Raw genomic sequence first — 19,617 nt, forward strand, 5'->3', positions numbered from 1 at the left:
AATATCATCTCCTGGACTAGCCTAATTGTCGTGACTAATAAATAGCTGAAAAGGGTGGCAATCCATAGACTGCTAAGTAATATTTTATAACTAATCAAGGCACACAGTTTGTAACATAGGATATTTGAAGAAAAGTGAATTGTATTGTCCAACAGTTTGATGATAAATCTTGAATAGCTTTTTATTGTGGCTTGACTTAACTCTAGAGGCTCCCTGCCCGTAAGGTTAACACGAGACACCAGTAATGTGAGAGTAATACTAGCTTTATACAGCAAGGTCACACAGTTTTTCTAAAGAAATGTTCCATTAATTGCCCATGAAAACTGTCATGTGAAAAAATGGACAGGAATGCAAAGGTATGCACAGTGGAGGGGGAGGATAAAAAGTACAGAACAGTAGAAGGCCAGCCACTTCCCACTGTGTCTGGCCCACGCACTCAACTGAGTCCAGCTAAAAAGGCCTTGTTAAATCCTGCAACAGGGCTAAGTGCACTTCCAGTAAAACCAAGGCTCCATCCGGCCGGCCCACCACATGTAAGGTTGGGGATTATGAGTGGGAGAGGTAGCACCGGGTTCATCAGAAATTGAGGCGATCAATACAGAAATATAACACCCCAGTCATTCACTGACTATCTGCTGCCTTCCCATCCCCCACAACCCTGTCATAGGCCTAATTTGTATGATAATTTCCTGATGTGTGGACGACACCCTCTTCTAGAATAGGCTAATCAATGCATTTGATACAGCAACAATATTATTAAACACTGCTAAAATTAATATTGTAGGGTCAAACCAATTAAGAGCAAGAGAGAACACAAACGTGTGTTAACGTTTGACGGTCTGGGTGTGGCCAGAGGATGGTACTCCGTCTTCAAGCCTCATCATTTTCTCATGTGTTTTTACATGTGACTACTAAACACAATGGAATAACAGTATAGACTGGTGCTAATCTTCTTTTTCAACATACTGCACATTGACTGGAGGTTCTTCCCATTTCCCTTCATCTGAGACAGTTCAGGCTGTTCCCACTAAATGGCTTCAGATTTGCAGAAACATCATCCGTTGATGTAACAATTGGCAGAAAGTAAGAGCTACCATTAACTGATTAGCAGGCATTTCACATTTCATTGACTTGCATAAAAACGCAGGGAACATCATCCCAGCTGCAATTCATCAGCACACATGGAGGATGGGGAAAAGCCAGTGTGTAGACAAAAGAAAAACAAATAAAATGCCTCCATATTGACTTTTGTAAAAACAGCCCCAGCTCGCAGGTGGACACTGGACAGGGTTTGGAATAGTGATGGGGAAGAAATATAATCCATACAGTTACATGTTGGGATATTATTTTTGATGATACATCATATTGTTTTGACAATATTGTAATATTATTTTGTAATATTATTTTTGCGCTAGTTGGCTGTAACTGCATCAAAACTTCATAGCTAGTGATGAGCAATTAGTGCTTTTTCAGGGGGGTGGTTCAGTTTCGGCTAGATTTGTTATCACGGTTTTCGATTCCGGTTTCGATTATTTGCACTATGCATTACGTGGGTTGAATGAAGTAACACAGAATAAAACTATACATTTAAAAAAGTCCCATGATGTAACTGCCAATTACTGCTTAGTAGTGACTTGCCTAGTTTAAATAAAAGGTTAATTAACAATTTATTCACCTTACTTAAATAAAAAATGTCAGGTGTATATTATTTGATTAGTCTAACATTTAATTCCAAGTCTTCTCATCTCTGCAGAGCTGCTGCCTGACAAAAATCACTATTTTGTAGTTCTTTAAAGTAAATAAGGAATACTTTTATGACTGCTGAATACCAACTATCAATCACTTAGACCATGTATTTTCAGATAGAGATACCTCGGGAAGAAACAGCTGCTCTCTGTATCCCCTCACAATCACACATTCTTCTCTCTTCCATAGCAGGTGTAAAAGAAACAGACCGGACAAGTAGATGTGCACGGGATTATGGTCATTGTAGTTAATTACCACGTTATGAGCTAAACTACCTAGAATATTGTCCTGTTGGAAACTATAACTCCCTGCTACATCTCACAGTTTGGGCTGGATATTTATCTCTAGAGAAACTCATGAGCTCACAGAAAAAACCCTCCAAAATGGAATTCAAATAATTGAACGGATGTTGGTCAATGAGTTCTTTAAAAAAGTAAAATAACCAACGTTTCAGTAAACCGCTCAGCACTATTCCATAGCTTGTTCTCCAACTTCTTTTGAAATAGAGTACCAATTGGTTTTCAGCACTTTAATTTCCATGACTGATCAAAACAAAATGTTCTCACGGCTCTCTCTTGTCCCTCTGCAGCAGACATATGGCGAGCAATGTGTTTGGAACATTACAATAAATTCACAGCATCAAATCGCAACACGAATCGTATCAGCGCCAAAGTATTGTGATAATATTGTATTGTGAGGTCCCCGGCAATTCCCGGCCCTAGTTTGAAACCCACTATAATATGGCATGTATCCATTTAGGTTCTGAACACATTACAGCACCACTTGATCATCAATTGGTTATTCCATAGCTAGTAAAAATACAAGTATACCAAACATTAGGAACACATTCCTAATGTTGATTTGCAATATTCGTCGGGACATGGACTCTACAGTTGTGGCCAAAGGTTGAGAATGACACAAATATTAATTTCCACAAAGTTTGCTGCTTCAGTATCTTTAGATATTTTTGTCAGATGTAACTATGGAATACTGAAGTATAATTACAAGCATTTCATGAGTGTCAAAGGTTTTATTGACAATTACATGAAGTTGATGCAAAGAGTCAATATTTGCAGTGTTAACCCTTCTTTTTCAAGACCTCTGCAATCCACCCTGGCATGCTGTCAATTAACTTCTGGGCCACTTCCTGACTGATGGCAGCCCATTCTTGCATAATCAATGCTTGGAGTTTGTCAGAATTTGTGGGTTTTTGTTTGTCCACCCGCCTCTTGAGGATTGACCACAAGTTCTCAATGGGATTAAGGTCTGGGGAGTTTCCTGGCCATGGACCCAAAAAATTGATGTTTTGTTCCCTGAGCCACTTAGTTATCACTGTTGCCTTATGGCAAGGTGCTCTATCATGCGGGAAAAGGAATTGTTTGTCACCAAACTGTTCCTGGATGGTTGGGAGAAGTTGCTCTCGGAGGATGTGTTGGTACCATTCTTTATTCATGGCTGTGTTCTTAGGCAAAATTGTGAATGAGCCCACTCCCTTGGCTGAGAAACAACCCCACACATGAATGGGCTCAGGATGCTTTACTGTTGGCATGACACAGGACTGATGGTAGCGCTCACCTTGTCTTCTCCGGACAAGCTTTTTTCCAGATGCCCCAAACAATCAGAAAGGGGATTCATCAGAGAAAATGACTTTACCCCAGTCCTCAGCAGTCCAATCCCTGTACCTTTTGCAGAATATCAGTCTATCCCTGATGTTTTTCCTGGAGAGAAGTGGCTTCTTTGCTGCCCTTCTTGACACCAGGCCATCCTCCAAAAGTCTTTGCCTCACTGTGCGTGCAGATGCACTCACACCTGCCTGCTGCCATTCCTGAGCAAGCTCTGTACTGGTGGTGCCCTGATCCCGCAGCTGAATCAACTTTAGGAGACGGTCCTGGCGCTTGCTGGACTTTCTTGGGCGCCCTGAAGCCTTCTTCACAACAATTTAAACGCTCTCCTTGAAGTTCTTGATGATGCGATAAATGGTTGATTTAGGTGCAATCTTACTGGCAGCAATATCCTTGCCTGTGAAGCCCTTTTTGTGCAAAGCAATGATGATGGCACGAGTTTCCTTGCAGGTAACCATGGTTGACAGAGGAATAACAATGATTCCAAGCACCACCCACCTTTTTAAGCTTCCAGTCTGTTATTCGAACTCAATCAGCATGACAGAGTGATCTCCAGCCTTGTCCTCGTCAACACTCACACCTGTGTTAACGAGAGAATCACTGACATGATGTCAGCGGTTCCTTTGTGTCAGGGCTGAAATGCAAATGAACTGAATCCCCAAAAAACATTTCCACTGCATGGCAAAGAGGGACTTTGCAATTAATTGCAATTCATCTGATCACTCTTCATAACATTCTGGAGTATATGCAAATTGCCATCATACAAACTGAGGCAGCAGACTTTGTGAAAATTAATATTTGTGTCATTTTCAAAACTTTTGGCCACGACTGTACAAGGTGTCTATAGCATTCTACAGGGATGCAGGTTCCCAAATGTATTCATGATACAGACAGGAAACTGTTGAGCGTGAAAAAAAACAGCAGCATTGCAGTTCTTGACACAAAACTTGTGCAAACCAGTGCGCCTGTCATACGCCGTTCAAAGGCACTTCAATCTTTTGTGTTGCCTATTCACCCTCTGAATAGCACACATACACAATCCATGTCTCAATGCTTCAAAATCCTTCTTTTACACTGATTGGAGTGGATTTAACAGATGGCATCAATAAAGAATCATAGACTGACCAGGTGAAAGCTAAGTCAGGGAAAGAGGTGTTCTTAATATGTTGTATACTCAGCGTATGGCTGTTTCTGATCCCTGATTATTAAGAAAATATCCACAAATTTGTCCATGTAACTTTTTATTTTTTTTACACATAGGAGTCAGGGCTAAGAGCAGAAGTTCAGAAAGCAATAACTATCTTTATCTGCAATTTTTAATACCATCATTCCTACTGGAAATGCTCTGAGAAATTAGGCTCATTTATATTTTACCTATTTTAAATTACACAGATATTTATCACTTGATAGTCCTGACTCTTATTTAGGATATACTTAATGAAGGACTATTTTTCACTGGTTAAGGCAGAGGAATTAGGCCAATTCTGATTTGAGGGGTATTGTAATGCAATACTGACCAAGTCAAAGCTTGGTCACAAATGGGTCTTCCAAATGGACAATGACCCGAAGCATACTTCCAAAGTTGTGGCAAAATGGTTTAAGGACAACAAAGTCAAGGTAATAGAGTGGCCATCACAAAGCCCTGACCTCAATCCCATAGAAAATGTGTGGGTAGAACTGAAAAAGCGTGTATGCGTGAAGGAGGCCTACAAACCTGACCCAGTTACACCAGCTCTGTCAAGAGGAATGGGCCAAAATTCACCCAACTTATTGTGGGAAGCTTGTGGAAGTTTGACCCAAGTTAAACAATTTAAAGGCAATGCTCCCAAATACTAATTGAGTGTATGTAAACTTCTGACCCACTGGGAATGTGATGAAAGGAATAAAAGCTGAAATAAATCATTCTCTCTACTATTATTCTGACATTTCACATTCTTAAAATAAATTGGTGATACTAACTGACCTAAGACAGGGAATTTTTACTAGGATTAAATGTCATTAATTGTGAAATACTTTGTTTAAATGTATTTGGTTATGTAAACTTCCAACTTCAACTGTATATATATATATATTATATATTATATATATATGTGTGTGTATACACTCACTCATTCACTCACTCACTACCGGTCAAAAGTTTTAGAACACCTACTCATTCAAGGGTTTTTCTTTATTTTTACTGTTTTCTACATTGTAGAATAATAGTCAACACATATAAACTATGAAAAAACAAATGAAATCATGTAGTAACCAAAAAAAAGTGTTAAACAAATGAAAATATATTTTATATTTGAGTTTCTTCAAATAGCCACCCTTTGCCTTGACAGCATTGCACACTTGGTATTCTCTCAACCAGCTTCAACTGGAATGCTTTTCCAACAGTCTTGAAGGAGTTCCCACATATACTGAGCACTTGTTGGCTGTTTTTCCTTCACTCTGCCGTCCAATTCATCCCAAACCAACTCAATTGGGTTGAGGCCGGGTGTTGTGGACTCCAGGTCATCTGATTCAGCACTCCATCACTCTCCTTGGTTAAATAGCGCTTAAACAGCCTGCAGGTGTGTTGGATCATTGCACTGTTGAAAAACAACTGATGGTGCCACTAAGCCCAAACCAGATGGGCTTTGCTGCAGGAGGGACTGGTGCACTTCACAAAATAGATGGCATCATGAGGAAAGAAAATGATGTGGATATTTTGAAGCAACATCTCAAGACATCAGTCAGGAAGTTAAAGGATTAAATGTGGGATTAAATGTCAGGAATTGTGAAAAACTGAGTTTAAATGTATTTGGCTAAGGTGTATATAAACTTCAGACTTCAACTGTACCAGAGACAGTTCAATACCCCCAAATGTAAATCACATAGACATCTACCAAAGACAATTCAAATCCAATCAAAGGACGTTGGGTTAACTTTTGTGCATGCGTTTGAATTGCAAACTCTCAGCACTTCAGGCAATGGGTTTGATATACAGAATGATGAGTAAAGATTTGGACACAATACACGTCAGACATATTTTCCTAGACACACATTTCTAATACTTCCAAAAATAAGAAACTGCAATGATCCTCCAACAGAATCCGTCAGCTTGGTTCCTATTAGCATAAAAAAATCATTACACAGTAAACCTCAGCTGTGACATTAACAGAACCAGATACGAAACTGACAGTTTGACTAAAGCATCATTACGAACTCAAAAAAATGCATTACCATCACTTGCCCGGCTGCCTTTGCCTCTGAAAAACTCAGAAGAGAAGGTTGTGACATACCGGAGAACAGGTGTGGATGTAAAAGTAGCCCCACACTCGTAGAGACAGTCTGAAATTAATACCTGGATGTCAGTGTCTTTCACTGGCTCCAAAGGTTCAAAGGTAGTGGCAGCACTCAAGCTCTCCAGACGCTGGGAGATGTGGAATATGTCCAGGCCTCTGGAACCCAGGAGGATAGAGCTACAGGGAACAGAGGAAGAGTAGATTGTGTTTGTTTAGTATAGTATCCTCTAGAGCAGGTATTCCCAAACTGGGGTACGCCAAAATAAAAATGTGATTCACATTTTACTTTTAGTAATTCTTTATTTTCTTTATTTTCTTCACATTTTCAAACAGTTCATTTATATTTTCCAACGGTGCTATAGATGTGGGTGAGGTTTTTTCTTTGCCTGGGTAGCCTAGTTTCACTGCCAAAAATAAAATTAAACCATCTAGATGTTCAGCAAAATAACAACACAATGTCAAATACAGGTAGCCTAGTCAAATAATTAACATCCAATCACATTAACCATTACTCTCTCGCGGGAATTCCACTAACAGTCCGTGTGTAGCCAAACGTAGCTGCTACTCATGTTTGTATCTGTACTGATGGTGCAAAAGCCATGACAGGGAGACATAGTGGAGTGGTAACGTGCGTGCAAGCAGTTGCTCCCGACACCACATGGGTACACTGCAGCATCCACCAAGAGGCTCTTGCTGCCAAAGGAATGCCTGACAGCTTGAAAGACGTTTTGGACACTACAGTGAAAATGGTTAACTTTGTTAAAGCAAGGCCCCTGAACTCTCATGTATTTTCTGCACTATGCAATGATATGGGCAGCGACCATGTAACACTTTTATAACATACAGAAGTGTGATGGTTATCAAGGGGCAGAGTATTGACAGGTTTTTTTTAAAATTGAGAGACGAGCTTAAAGTGTTCTTTAATTTTAACTTGTCTAACCGCTTGCATGATGACAAGTTTCTCAAATGACTGGCCTATCTGGGTGATGTTTTTTCCTCGCCTGAATGATCTGAATCTAGGATTAGAGGGAATCTCCACAACTATATTCAATGTGCGGGACAAAATTGAGGCCATGATTAAGAAGTTGGAGCTCTTCTCTGTCTGCATTAACAAGGAAAACACACAGGTATTTCCATCATTGTATGATTTTTTTGTGTGCAAATGAACTGTGCAAATGTGATATAGCGAAGCACATGAGTGAGTTGGGTGAGCAATTACGCAGGTACTTTCCCAAAACAGATGACACAAACAACTGGATCCGTTATTCCTTTCATGCCTTGCCTCCAGTCCACTTACCGATATCTGAACAAGAGAGACGGTTCTGTGAAAATTGTATTTAATCAGAAGCCACTGTCAGATTTCTGGATAGGGCTGCTTTCAAGAGTATCCTGCCTTGGCAAATTGCGCTGTTAACCTCTTGAACCTCTGGGGGCAGTATTTCATTTTTGGATGAAAAACGTTCCCGTTTTAAGCGCAATATTTTGTCACAAAAAGATGCTCGACTATGCATATAATTGACAGCGTTGGAAAGAAAACACTGACGTTTCCAAATCTGCAAAGATATTGTCTGTGAGTGCCCCAGAACTGATGCTACAGGCGAAACCAAGATGAAACTTCAAACAGGAAATGAGCAAAATTTCTGAGGCGCCGTTTTCCATTGTCTCCTTATATGGCTGTGAATGCGACAGGAATGAGCTTACACTTTCTGCCGTTTCCCCAAGGTGTCGGCAGCATTGTGACGTATTTGTAGGCATATCATTGGAAGATTGACCATAAGAGACTACATTTACCAGGTGTCCGCCTGGTGTCCTGCGTCGAAATTGGTGCGCAAACGCCAGGTGCAACTATTTTTCCATTTGATAGAGAGGAGAAACCAGACTTCCACGAACGTTATATCATCAAAGAGATATGTGAAAAACACCTTGAGGATTGATTCTAAACAACGTTTACCATGTTTCAGTCGATATTATGGAGTTAATTTGGAAAAAAGTTTGGCGTTTTGATGACTGAATTTTCAGGTTTTTTTGGTAGCCAAACGTGATGTACAAAACGGAGCGATTTCTAATACACAAAGAATATTTTTGGAAAAACGGGACATTTGCTATCTAACTGAGAGTCTCCTCATTGAAAACATCCGAAGTTCTTCAAAGGTAAATGATTTTATCTGAATGCTTTTCTTGTTTTTGTGAAAATGTTGCCCGCTCAATGCTACGCTAAATGCTACGCTAGCTATCAATACTGTTACACAAATGCTTGTTTTGCTATGGTTGAAAAGCATATTTTGAAAATCTGAGATGACAGTGTTGTTAACAAAAGGCTAAGCTTGAGAGCTAGCATATTTATTTCATTTGCGATTTTCATGAATAGTTAACGTTGCGTTATGGTAATGAGCTTGAGGCTATAAATAGGATCCCGGATCCGGGTTTGCTCGTCGCAACTGGTTATTAAGACACTGATGCCCTTTCCAAACACGTACCTATGTGAGAGAGTGGATTCTCGGCCCTCACTAGCATGAAAACTAAATACAAGCACAGACTGTTTGTGGATAAGGATTTAAGACTGAGAGCCTCTTCAATACAACCCATTGCAGAGTTCTGTGCATCCTTTAAAGCACACCCTTTTCATTAACCTGTGTTGAGTTATTAACAATTTTTGATGAACAAATACGTTTTTATATGTAAGATGGCTAAATAAAAGGGCTAAATTATTGATTATTATTACTTGTGCCCTGGTCCTAGAAGAGCTATTTGTCACTTACCACGAGCCGGGTTGTGACAAAAACTCAAACTCATTCTTATGTTTAATAAATGTATCGTATAGTGTGTGTGTGTGAGACAGGCTTACAATGATGGCAAAAAAACTAAATTTGAGAGTGAGACAACTCTGGTGCTAGAGGGGGTACGCAGCTGGAGTTTCAATGTTTAAAGGGGGTACAGGACTATAAAAAGTTTGGAAACCACTGCTCTAGAGGGCATGAGGAGCATGAAGTAAGTTCACTGCAATGCAGAACATAACAAAGCTACACTGCATTTCATATGCCAGTGAAATGTGGGGAGCAGCATTAACCTGCCATCATAAATACGTTCTTAAAGACATCTCCCATAACAGAACAGCTCCAATAAACTGGGTGTCCAAGAGTACAAATACTGATGAAACATATCTATCCTCTATTTCACACGCTATAGTGACAAGATCACGTAATTGCAAGTAGTCCAAACGCAGTCAGATGTATTGACATCTGAAAAATAACCAATCATAATGATGAGCTTTTGTGCAGATGACTTCAACATCTTATTACCATCAGCCTCATTCATTACAGGGGAAATAATGAGATATTACTAGAAAAAGGGAACTGGCCTATACGTCACATGTGATTTCAATGTGTGGGTCATCTCTAAATAAAATAAATCACTGTGACTGACTGATACACAAGAGAGAACATACGCTTTTACGTCAGCAGCGTCTTGCGACGTTCGGGTTAAGGTGCGGGAACGTAGCCTCTCTCCAGCCTGCTGGATCTCCTGAAGGTTCCTCTCAACATGGGGAAGCTCAGACACAGCCTCAGTTTCCGCTGCAAGCTGCTCCGCCTGCTGCAGGAGCTCTCCAAAGCCCTCCGCTTCCATGGCAACCACTAGAAGTTAAGGGACAGAATGTCTGGGTTAAAAACCAATGACTATTCTGGATTAAATTACATGCAGTCTTTATGGCCTTAACAGATTGAATCACATGATAGTGTGTTACAGTGCAGTCGGAAAGTATTCAGACTCCTAGACTTTTTCCACATTATGTTACAGCCTTATTCTAATGGACTAAATAAAAACATTTCCTAAACAATCTACACACAATTCCCCATGACGACAAATTGAAAACAGATTCTTAGACATTTTTGCAAATGTTTTCAAAATAAAAAACAGAAATACATTATATACATAAGTATTCAGACCCTTTGCTATGAGACAAAAAATTGAGCTCAGGTGCATCGTTTTTACAGTGTTCATCCTTGAGATGTTTCTACAACTTGGAGTCCACCTGTGGTAAATTCAATTGATTGGACATGATTTGGAAAGGCACACACCTGTCTACATAAGGTCCCACAGTTGAAAGTGCATGTCAGAGCAAAAACCAAGCCATGAGGTCAAAGGAATTGTCTGTAGAGCGCCAAGACAGGATTGTGTCGAGGCACAGATCTGGGGAAGGGTAACAAAACATTTTCTGCAGGATGGAAGGTCCCTAAAAACAGTGGCCTCCATCATTCTTAAATGGAATAAGTTTGGAACCACCAAGACTCTTTCTAGAGCTTGCTCCCTCAGCCAAACTGAGCAATTGGGGGAGAAGGGCCTTGGTCAGGGAGGTGACCAAGAACCCAATGGTCACTCTGACATGGCTCCAGATTTCCTCTGTGGAGGTGGGGGAACCTTTCAGAAGGATACCAATCAAGCCTTTATGGTAGAGTGGCTAGACGGAAGCCACTCCTCAGTAAAAGGCACATGACAGCCTGCTTGTAGTTTGCCAAAAGGCACCTAAAGGACTCACAGACCATGAGAAACAAGATTCTCTGGTCTGATGAAACCAAGATTGAACTCTTTGGCCTGAATGCCAAGCGTCATGTCTGGAGGAAACCTAACACAATCACTACGGTGAAGCATATTGGTGGCAGCATCATGCTGTGCTGATGTTTTCAGCGCTAGGGACTGGGAGTCAGAATCGAGGGAAAGATGAACAGAGCAAAGTACAGAGAGAGATCCTTGATGAAAACCTGCTCCAGAGCGCTCAGGACTTCAGACTGGGGCGAAGGTTCACCTTCCAACAGGACAATGACCCTAAGCACACAGCCAAGATAACACGGGAGTGGCTTCGGGACATGTCTCCGAACATCATTGAGTGCCCCAGCCAGAGCCCGGACTTGAACCCAATCAAACATCTCTGGAGACACCTGAAAATAGCTGTGCAGCGATGCTTCTAATCCAACCTGACAGAGTTTGAGAGGATCTGCAGAGAAGAATGGGAGAAACTCCCCAAATACAGGTGTGCCAAACTTGTAGTGTCATACTCGAGGCTGTACTTGCTGCCAAAGGTGCTTCAACAAAGTACTGAGTACAGGTTATGTAAATAGAATCCTACATTTGTTAATTTATTGGGCTCAAGCTCCATGTTCATGTTTGCCTTCATGTTAGAAATTGAAATTGCGACAGTGGGAGCATAGCTCCACTACAGGTGGGGTTTATGCTGGGCACGTTCAAGAACAATGGGGGGAGGAGGGGAATTGTTTGTTTTTATTACAGTACTATTTTGTGAGAGACCTTAGCTCTATAATATGTGTTTGACTACAGGCTCACCAAAAGTAGGCAATAGAATATCCCACCTCTTTATTGGACATAGTACATGAATGTAAATGTCATGAGTGAGTGAACAATATGGCTAATATAGTAAATCATACATCATTAAACGTCAATGGACTGAAAGGTCCTGTCAAACGAAAACGAGTCCTTACATGTATGTACTTGAAAAAGCTAAAGACCGATGTTGCATTTATACAAGAAACACATCTAACAGGGGCAGAACATAAAAGGTTAAAGAGGGAATGGGTAGGACAGGTCTTTGCCTCTTCATAAAACACAAAAACACCGGGAGTAGCTGTGTTGATTAATAAGAATTTACTCTTCTGTGTTACGAAAACAATTTTTGATCCACTGGGATGTTATGTAGGGGTCCATGGCAGAATGCATTCTGAATATTGGACCTTGCTTAATGCATATGCACCTAATTATGATTATACTTTTATTCAAGATATATTCCTCAAGGTAGCGGAATTTCAGGGAACACTTAGTTTGGGGCGACTTTCATTTTTGTCTGGACACGATTCTGGCTAGATCCTCAACTAAAGCAACCTCATTGACTAAGTCCGCCAAATGCACTATCATTTATGAAAGACATAGGGAGACAGCTCCACCCACAAGATAGGGATTACTCATTCTACTCTTGCCCACCTAACTCTTATATCCGGATTGATTATTTTCTCCTATCAGCACAGGTAACCCATAGTTGTGGAAACTAGTATTTATCCAGAACTATCTCAGATCATTCTCCCCTCACACTTTGTTTGGATGCCAGGCGGAGTTCAAGGGACTTATAGATGGTGCCTAAACCCAACTCTTTTGAAACAGGCAGAATTTTGTCAATTTATCAGAGACCAAATTATGTTTGTCTGTAAAACAAACTGTCCTCTCCGAATAGTTTTGTACTCTGGGATACACAAAAGGCCTTTCTTAGGGGTCAAATCATTTCCTATACCAAAGGTCTTAATAGGAAATGCACTGCTGAATTGAATGAATTAGAGAATGAAATCTTATTAATACAAAAATAACACCAAAAATGTGTCTCTAAAGAAACATACCGCTCGCTCATTGGTGAATAAAAAACTAAAATATAACAACAAAACTGAAAAGGCTATTCTTAGAACTAGGCAAAGACATTATGAATTGGGGGAGAAAACTCAAAGTATTGGCCTGACAGAAAAGCTGAGAATTTGAGAACCATCAACTCTATTGAAACAGAACAGTCAAGTGTCTCACAACCCGGAAGAGAATGATTAATTTAAACAATACTATTCTAAGTTATACACTTCTGATGGAACGGAACCAGCAATGAGACACATTTCTGTCTACTATTGATCTACCGTACCTCACACAGGAAGACCAAAACGAACTAGATCGCCACTTCACAGAACTCGAAAAGGAAATTTCTTCGCTACAATCCAGCAAATCACCAGGAGACGATGGCTTTAAGGAGTTAACGATTTGCTTATTCCACTCAATGGATGTTCTAACTTTAGCAGCTGAGACGCAGAGCCTACCGGACTCCTTTTCCACGGCTATTATAACAGTTACACATACAAAAATAAAGATCCTCTACAATGCTCTTCCTATAGGCCGATCTCGCTCCTCAATGATGACTATAAATCGATTTCTAAGGCGATGGCTAATAGATTAGGACAATATTTGGCAAACCTGATTAATACCGATCAAACAGGCTTCATACAGAAAAGATCCTCCACCAATAATTTGCGAAGGTTGTTCGATGTAATTCACATGGCCAGTGTGAGGAGCGATCCTAGTATAGCAGTATCTCTACACGCTGAAAAGGCCTTTGATAGGCTGGAGTGGCCATACCTATTCAAGGTACTTGCTAAATTTAACTTTAGCCCAGTTGACAAACAAAGGACCAAGACTTTATACTATAAACCGCAAGCCAAGATCAAAACTAATGGCATGATGTCAGCCACATTCCCAATCTTTAGAGGTAGTAGACAGGGCTGTTAACTTTCCCCACTCCTTTTTGTGCTAGCCATTGAACCCCTGGCGGAGGCCATAAGAACGGATCCTGGCATAAAGGGCTTTCAGGTGCCAGATAACGCATAGGATCGCATTGTTCGCAAACTACATTATTTTGTTCCTCTCTGACCCGACCCCTCAAAACGCTTTGGGGTACATACAGCTAGCTCTATATCAGGTTACAAAGTCAACATGGACAAAAGTGAAATGCTTCCACTGACTCGCTTTGACTATAGCATCTGTGAACGAATGGGTCCCTTCAGATGGTCGCCACAGGGGTTCAAATGTCTAGGAATTAAAGTAGATAATGACTTAAGAAATTTGTACAAGCTTAACTACTCTGTCTTGGTTCAGAAGGTGGTGGATGACTTGAATAGATGGATAGATCTGACTCTCACATTATTTGGGAGAATTAGCTGTATTAAGACGAACGTTCTGCCTATTTCAATCTTTACCCATATCCCTACCCAAGAGTTTCTTTACAAGACCATAAGACAATTTGTATGGAAGAGCAAAACCCCAAGGGTGAGCCTGGACAAATTAACGTGGGATTATAGTCTAGGAGGTCTACGCCTACCAAATTTCAAGATGTATTACTGGGCAGCGCAAATTAGATTAATTTCATTACTATTTGAAAATTAACCAGCCCCATCTTCGACTTAGATGGAAATGTTTGCTCTTAAGGTAGAGGTTGGGAGTAGAGGGGTCGACTGATGATTTTTCAAAGCTGATACCGAGTATTGGAGGACCAAAAAAATCTAAAAAAAAATATATGTAATAAATGACAATTACAACAATAATGAATGAACAATGAACACTTTAAAAACGTAATATAATACATAAATAAAAACCATTTAGTCTCAAATAAATAATGAAACATGTTCAATTTGGTTTAAATAATGCAAAAACACAGTGTTGGAGAAGAAAGTAAAAGTGCAATATGTGCCATGTAAAAAAGCTCAGGTTTAAGTGCCTTGCTCAGAACATGAGAACATATGAAAGCTGGTGGTTCCTTTAAATATGAGTCTTTAATATTCCCAGTTAAGAATTTTTAGGTTGTAGTTATTATAGGAATTATAGGACTATTTCTACCATTTGTATTTCATATACCTTTGACTATTGGATGTTCTTATAGGCACTTTAGTATTGCCAGCCTAATCTCGGTAGTTGATAGGCTTGAAGTCATAAACAGCGCTGTGCATCCCAGCATTGCTAAGAGCTGCTGTTTGAATGAATGCTTACGAGCCTGCTGCTGCCTACCACTGCTTAGTCAGGCTGCGTTACAACTAGTTACGAACCTGCCGTTGCATGCCACTAGCTTAGCTATAGTTAGCTTGCTAAATTGCTAGCTTGCTTTGTACCCGTAAACAAACTGATTCTTAAATGTGTAATTCGTATTAGTGTTGTTAGCTTTGGGACACAATATCGGGAGTCTAATACACAGACTCCCGATGTCGTTGTGGGCAGTCATCAAAATCAGTTATTCTAGGCTTTCCACGTTAGTTAGCTAGCCAGCCTAGTTGCTCATCGTGCAAAGGGGGCATATGCGCGCGCTGGTTTTGATTCAGCTGTCATTCAGCTGTCATTCGGCTGCATTCATCTTGATGCAGGTAGTTTGCTTTTGCTTTTGTTAAATCATCAAGTTAAAGTAGGCTATGATTCGATGATAAATTAACAGGCACCACATTGATTATATGCAACGCAGAACAAGCTAGTTAACCTAGTAATATCAACCATTTTTTATTGTTTTATACCTTTATTTAACTAGGCAAGTCAGTCAAGAACAAATTCTTATTTTCAATGACGGCCTAGGAACAGTGGGTTCAGGGGCAGAACGACAGATCTGACCTTGTCAGCTTGGGGGTTTGAACTTGCAACCTTCCGGTTACTAGTCCAACGCTCTAACCACTAGGCTACCCTGCCGCGACCATGTGTAGTTAACTAGTGATTATGTGAAGATTGATTGTTTTTTTACAAGGTAAGTTTAATGCTAGCAACTTACCTTGGCTCCTTGCAGCCACAAGGTAATTTTGATGCTGCACTCGCGTAACAAGTGGTCAGCCTGCCACAGTCTCCTCGTGGATTGCAATGTAATCGGCCATAATCGGCGTCCAAAAAGGCCGATTACCGATTGTTATGAAAACTTAAAAATCGGCCCTAATTTTACAGCCATGCCGATTAATCGGTTGACCTCTAGTTGGGAGTAATATTATGTAGAAGTGGAAACCCAAGACTATATCAACAAAAACTATCAATCCCTGTACCATCAATTTAGTAAGATCTTGGTATGAAATTCATTCAAGTTATTTGGTCTGAAACAAGACTTGTCACCCAAAACACCCCGGTGGCAAAACAGACTCCTGCCAATGATCTTGGATAACAACATGTTTCAACAGTGGCATGAGAAGGGAATAACAGATTTAGAACATTGTTATATAAATGGGGTACTTATGTCATTTGAGCAACTAAAAGAAATACCAATAATCATTTATTTTGTTATTTACAGTTAAGAAACTTTCTCAGATGACTTTACCAAACCTATCAAAAATAGAACTACTCCATGATAACAATGACACATATATTTAAATCCAGAGTGTACTCATTGCTATTGCAACAATACCCAAAAATAGATGTACATAAGACGAGAGAGCAATGGGAATCCGATTTGAATACTACAATTGATGAGGGTCTATGGTCAGACTTATGCCAAGATAGTGTGTGAGCGACCATCAAATCTAGATATAGACTTATACAGTGGGGCAAAAAAGAATTAGTCAGCCACCAATTGTGCAGGTTCTCCCACTTAAAAAGATGAGAGGCCTGTAATTTTCATCATAGGTACACTTCAAATATGACAGACAAAATGAGAAAAAGAAATCCAGAAAACACATTGCAGGATTTTTAGGATTTGTAGGATTTTTAATGCATTTATTTGCTAATTATGGTGGAAAATATGTATTTGGTCACCTACAAACATGCAAGATTTCTGGCTCTCACAGACCTGTAACTTTTTCTTTAAGAGGGTCCTCTGTCCTCCACTCATTACTTGTATTAATGGCACCGGTTTGAACTTGTTATCAGTATAAAAGACACCTGTCCACAACCTCAAACAGTCACACTCCAAACTCCACTATGGCCAAGACCAAAGAGCTGTCAAAGGACACCAGAAACAAAATTGTAGACCTGCACCAGGCTGGGAAGACAATGTGCAATAGGTAAGCAGCTTGGTTTGAAGAAATCAACTGTGGGAGCAATTATTAGGAAATGGAAGACATACAAGACCACTGATAATCTCCCTCGATCTGGGGCTCCACGCAAGATCTCACCCCGTGGGGTCAAAATCATCACAAGAACGGTGAGCAAAAATCCCAGAACCACACGGGGGGACCTAGTGAATGACCTGCAGAGAGCTGGGACCAAACTAACAAAGCCTACCATCAGCAAGGGCATTGAAAATGAAACGTGGCTGGGTCTGTCAGCATGACAATGATCCCAAACACACCGGGCAACGAAGGAGTGGCTTTGTAAGAAGCATTTCAAGGTCCTGGAGTGGCTAGCCAGTCTCCAGATCTCAACCCCATAAAAAAATCTTTGGAGGGGGTTGAAAGTCCGAGGAATGGGCCAAAATACCAGCAACAGTGTGTGAAAACCTTGTGAAGACTTACAGAAAACGTTTAACCTGTCATTGCCAACAAAGGGTATATAACAAAGTATTAAGATAAACTTTTGTTATTATTATTATTTTCCACCATAATTTGCAAATAAATTCATTAAAAATCCTACAATGTGGCCTCCCGGGGGGCGCAGTGGTTAAGGGCGCTGTACTGCAGCGCCAGCTGCGCCACCAGAGACTCTGGGTTCGCGCCCAGGCTCTGTCGTAACCGGCCTCTACCAGGAGGTCCGTGGGGCGACGCACAATTGGCCTAGCGTCGTCCGGGTTAGGGAGGGTCTGGCCGGTAGGGAAATCCTTGTCTCATCGCGCACCAGCGACTCCTGTGGCGTGCCGGGCGCAGTGCGCGCTAACCAAGGTTGCCAGATGCACGGTGTTTCCTCGGACACATTGGCGCGCCTGGCTTCCGGGTTGGATGGCGCTGTGTTAATTAGCAGTGCGGCTTGGTTGGGTTGTGTATCGGAGGACGCATGACTTTCAACCTTCGTCTCTCCCGAGCCCGATTTTCTGGATTTTTTTTTCTCATTTTGTCTGTTATAGTTGAACTGTACCTATAATGAAAATTAAAGGCCTCTCGTCTTTTTAAGTGGGAGAACTTGCACAATTGGTGGCTGACTAAATACTTTTATGCCCCACTGTAGATATAACCTTGAAATATCAGAAATGTGTTTTAGATGTGGAAAAACAGAAGGCACTTTTTTGCATTCTACTTGGCAGTGTACTAAATGACAAGCCTTCTGGCATGATGTTTGTGACACCCTGGCCTTTATTATAGAGGTCCCTGTCCCACTTGACCCTGAAATATGCATTCGGTAACTTCACAAATGTAATTTTGAGGAATAACTTCAAAATCGAATTTACAGAAAATCGCCCTTGCCAGAAAATGTGTTGCATTGACATGGAAATCGGAATCCCCTCTTCTAATTACAAGATGGCTCTCTGAAATGAGTAAGTGTATTCCTATGGAGACTATTACCTATGCTTTAAGAAATAAATTCAACCACTTTGTGAAAATATGGCAACCCTTCCTGGACTATATGGAAACACTTCCATTGGGGTTGGTGGATGTGAGCGTGTAGATCAATGTAGCTATTGTCTCTCTGTAATGTACTGTTTGTATTGCTTTGTGCATATGTTGGTATCTCTTGTCATTTGTCTTATTTAGTCATTATTACTATTTCAATTTAACTCATTTGTATTTTGCCATTGTTTTAATGTATTTTTTTTAGGGGGGGGGGGGGGGTGGTGTTGATTTACCTTTTCTCGTAGTACTTACTCTTGCTGTGTTGTAATGTTGTGGAATAATTTTTTAAATATATTTTTTCAAAAGTGTATTTTGTTGCGTTCATTTCCAGTCAAACTGTACAGCACAGTTCTCAAAGAAGTCGAACAAACGGCACATTATTGTGGCTGCAGCAGAAAAGGTTTTGGGACTCAAGGATTTTACATCGGAAGACTTGCAAGAAGTACTGGCGGAGGAAGACCCGCCCTCCCAGGTTCCCCTGGAGTCTGTGTAGGATTCAGATCTGTTTTATTTATTTTTAACAGAAAAATTGTTGGATTTATTTTTTGGGAGTTCAGTTTTTGGGGGACTCATATTTCCATCCCGCATAGTAGGTTGTGGGATGCACATTAAATTGTGGGGATCGCCAATATCATAGAAGACTGATTTTGCACATGCCAGAAATTTCTACTGCAGTACCTGTGCTTGAAAAAGTCTGGTAAACAATACTTTCCTGTGGACATTTTGTCTCAAATTTCAACCATCTGAAGTACCAACACCACGGACAACCGGTAGAGTAAGTTCAAATGTAATTGTATTAAACATTCTGGCTTGTAAGTAACATTTAGACGATTTTGCTGTCATTAGTTTCACCCTGTATGTAAACGTACAAATATGCGTAACCGCGACATTCAAGCGAGGCTACAAAGAAAACTAATGGGACTGTAGCGACTGTGTTGACTTCAAAATCAG

At 40.5% G+C, this 19,617-nt stretch overlaps 1 protein-coding gene across 2 annotated transcripts in view; it reads right to left on the reverse strand.

Annotated features, from left to right (window-relative positions):
* LOC110520211 (nuclear pore complex protein Nup93) overlaps positions 1-19,617 on the reverse strand; it is a 43,952-nt gene that overhangs the window by 16,435 nt on the left and 7,900 nt on the right. For both annotated transcript variants that reach the window (XM_090219931.1, XM_021597382.3), the window contains exons 2-3: positions 10,086-10,272; positions 6,700-6,817 (exon numbers count right to left, since the gene is read on the reverse strand). In XM_090219931.1, the coding sequence (XP_090076057.1) occupies positions 6,700-6,817; positions 10,086-10,272 (305 nt within the window). The remainder of the gene's footprint in view (positions 1-6,699; positions 6,818-10,085; positions 10,273-19,617) is intronic.

Source organism: Oncorhynchus mykiss, chromosome 1 (assembly GCF_057628025.1).
Source record: "Oncorhynchus mykiss isolate SJ-2025 chromosome 1, ASM5762802v1, whole genome shotgun sequence".
NCBI classification, from domain to species: domain Eukaryota; kingdom Metazoa; phylum Chordata; class Actinopteri; order Salmoniformes; family Salmonidae; genus Oncorhynchus; species Oncorhynchus mykiss.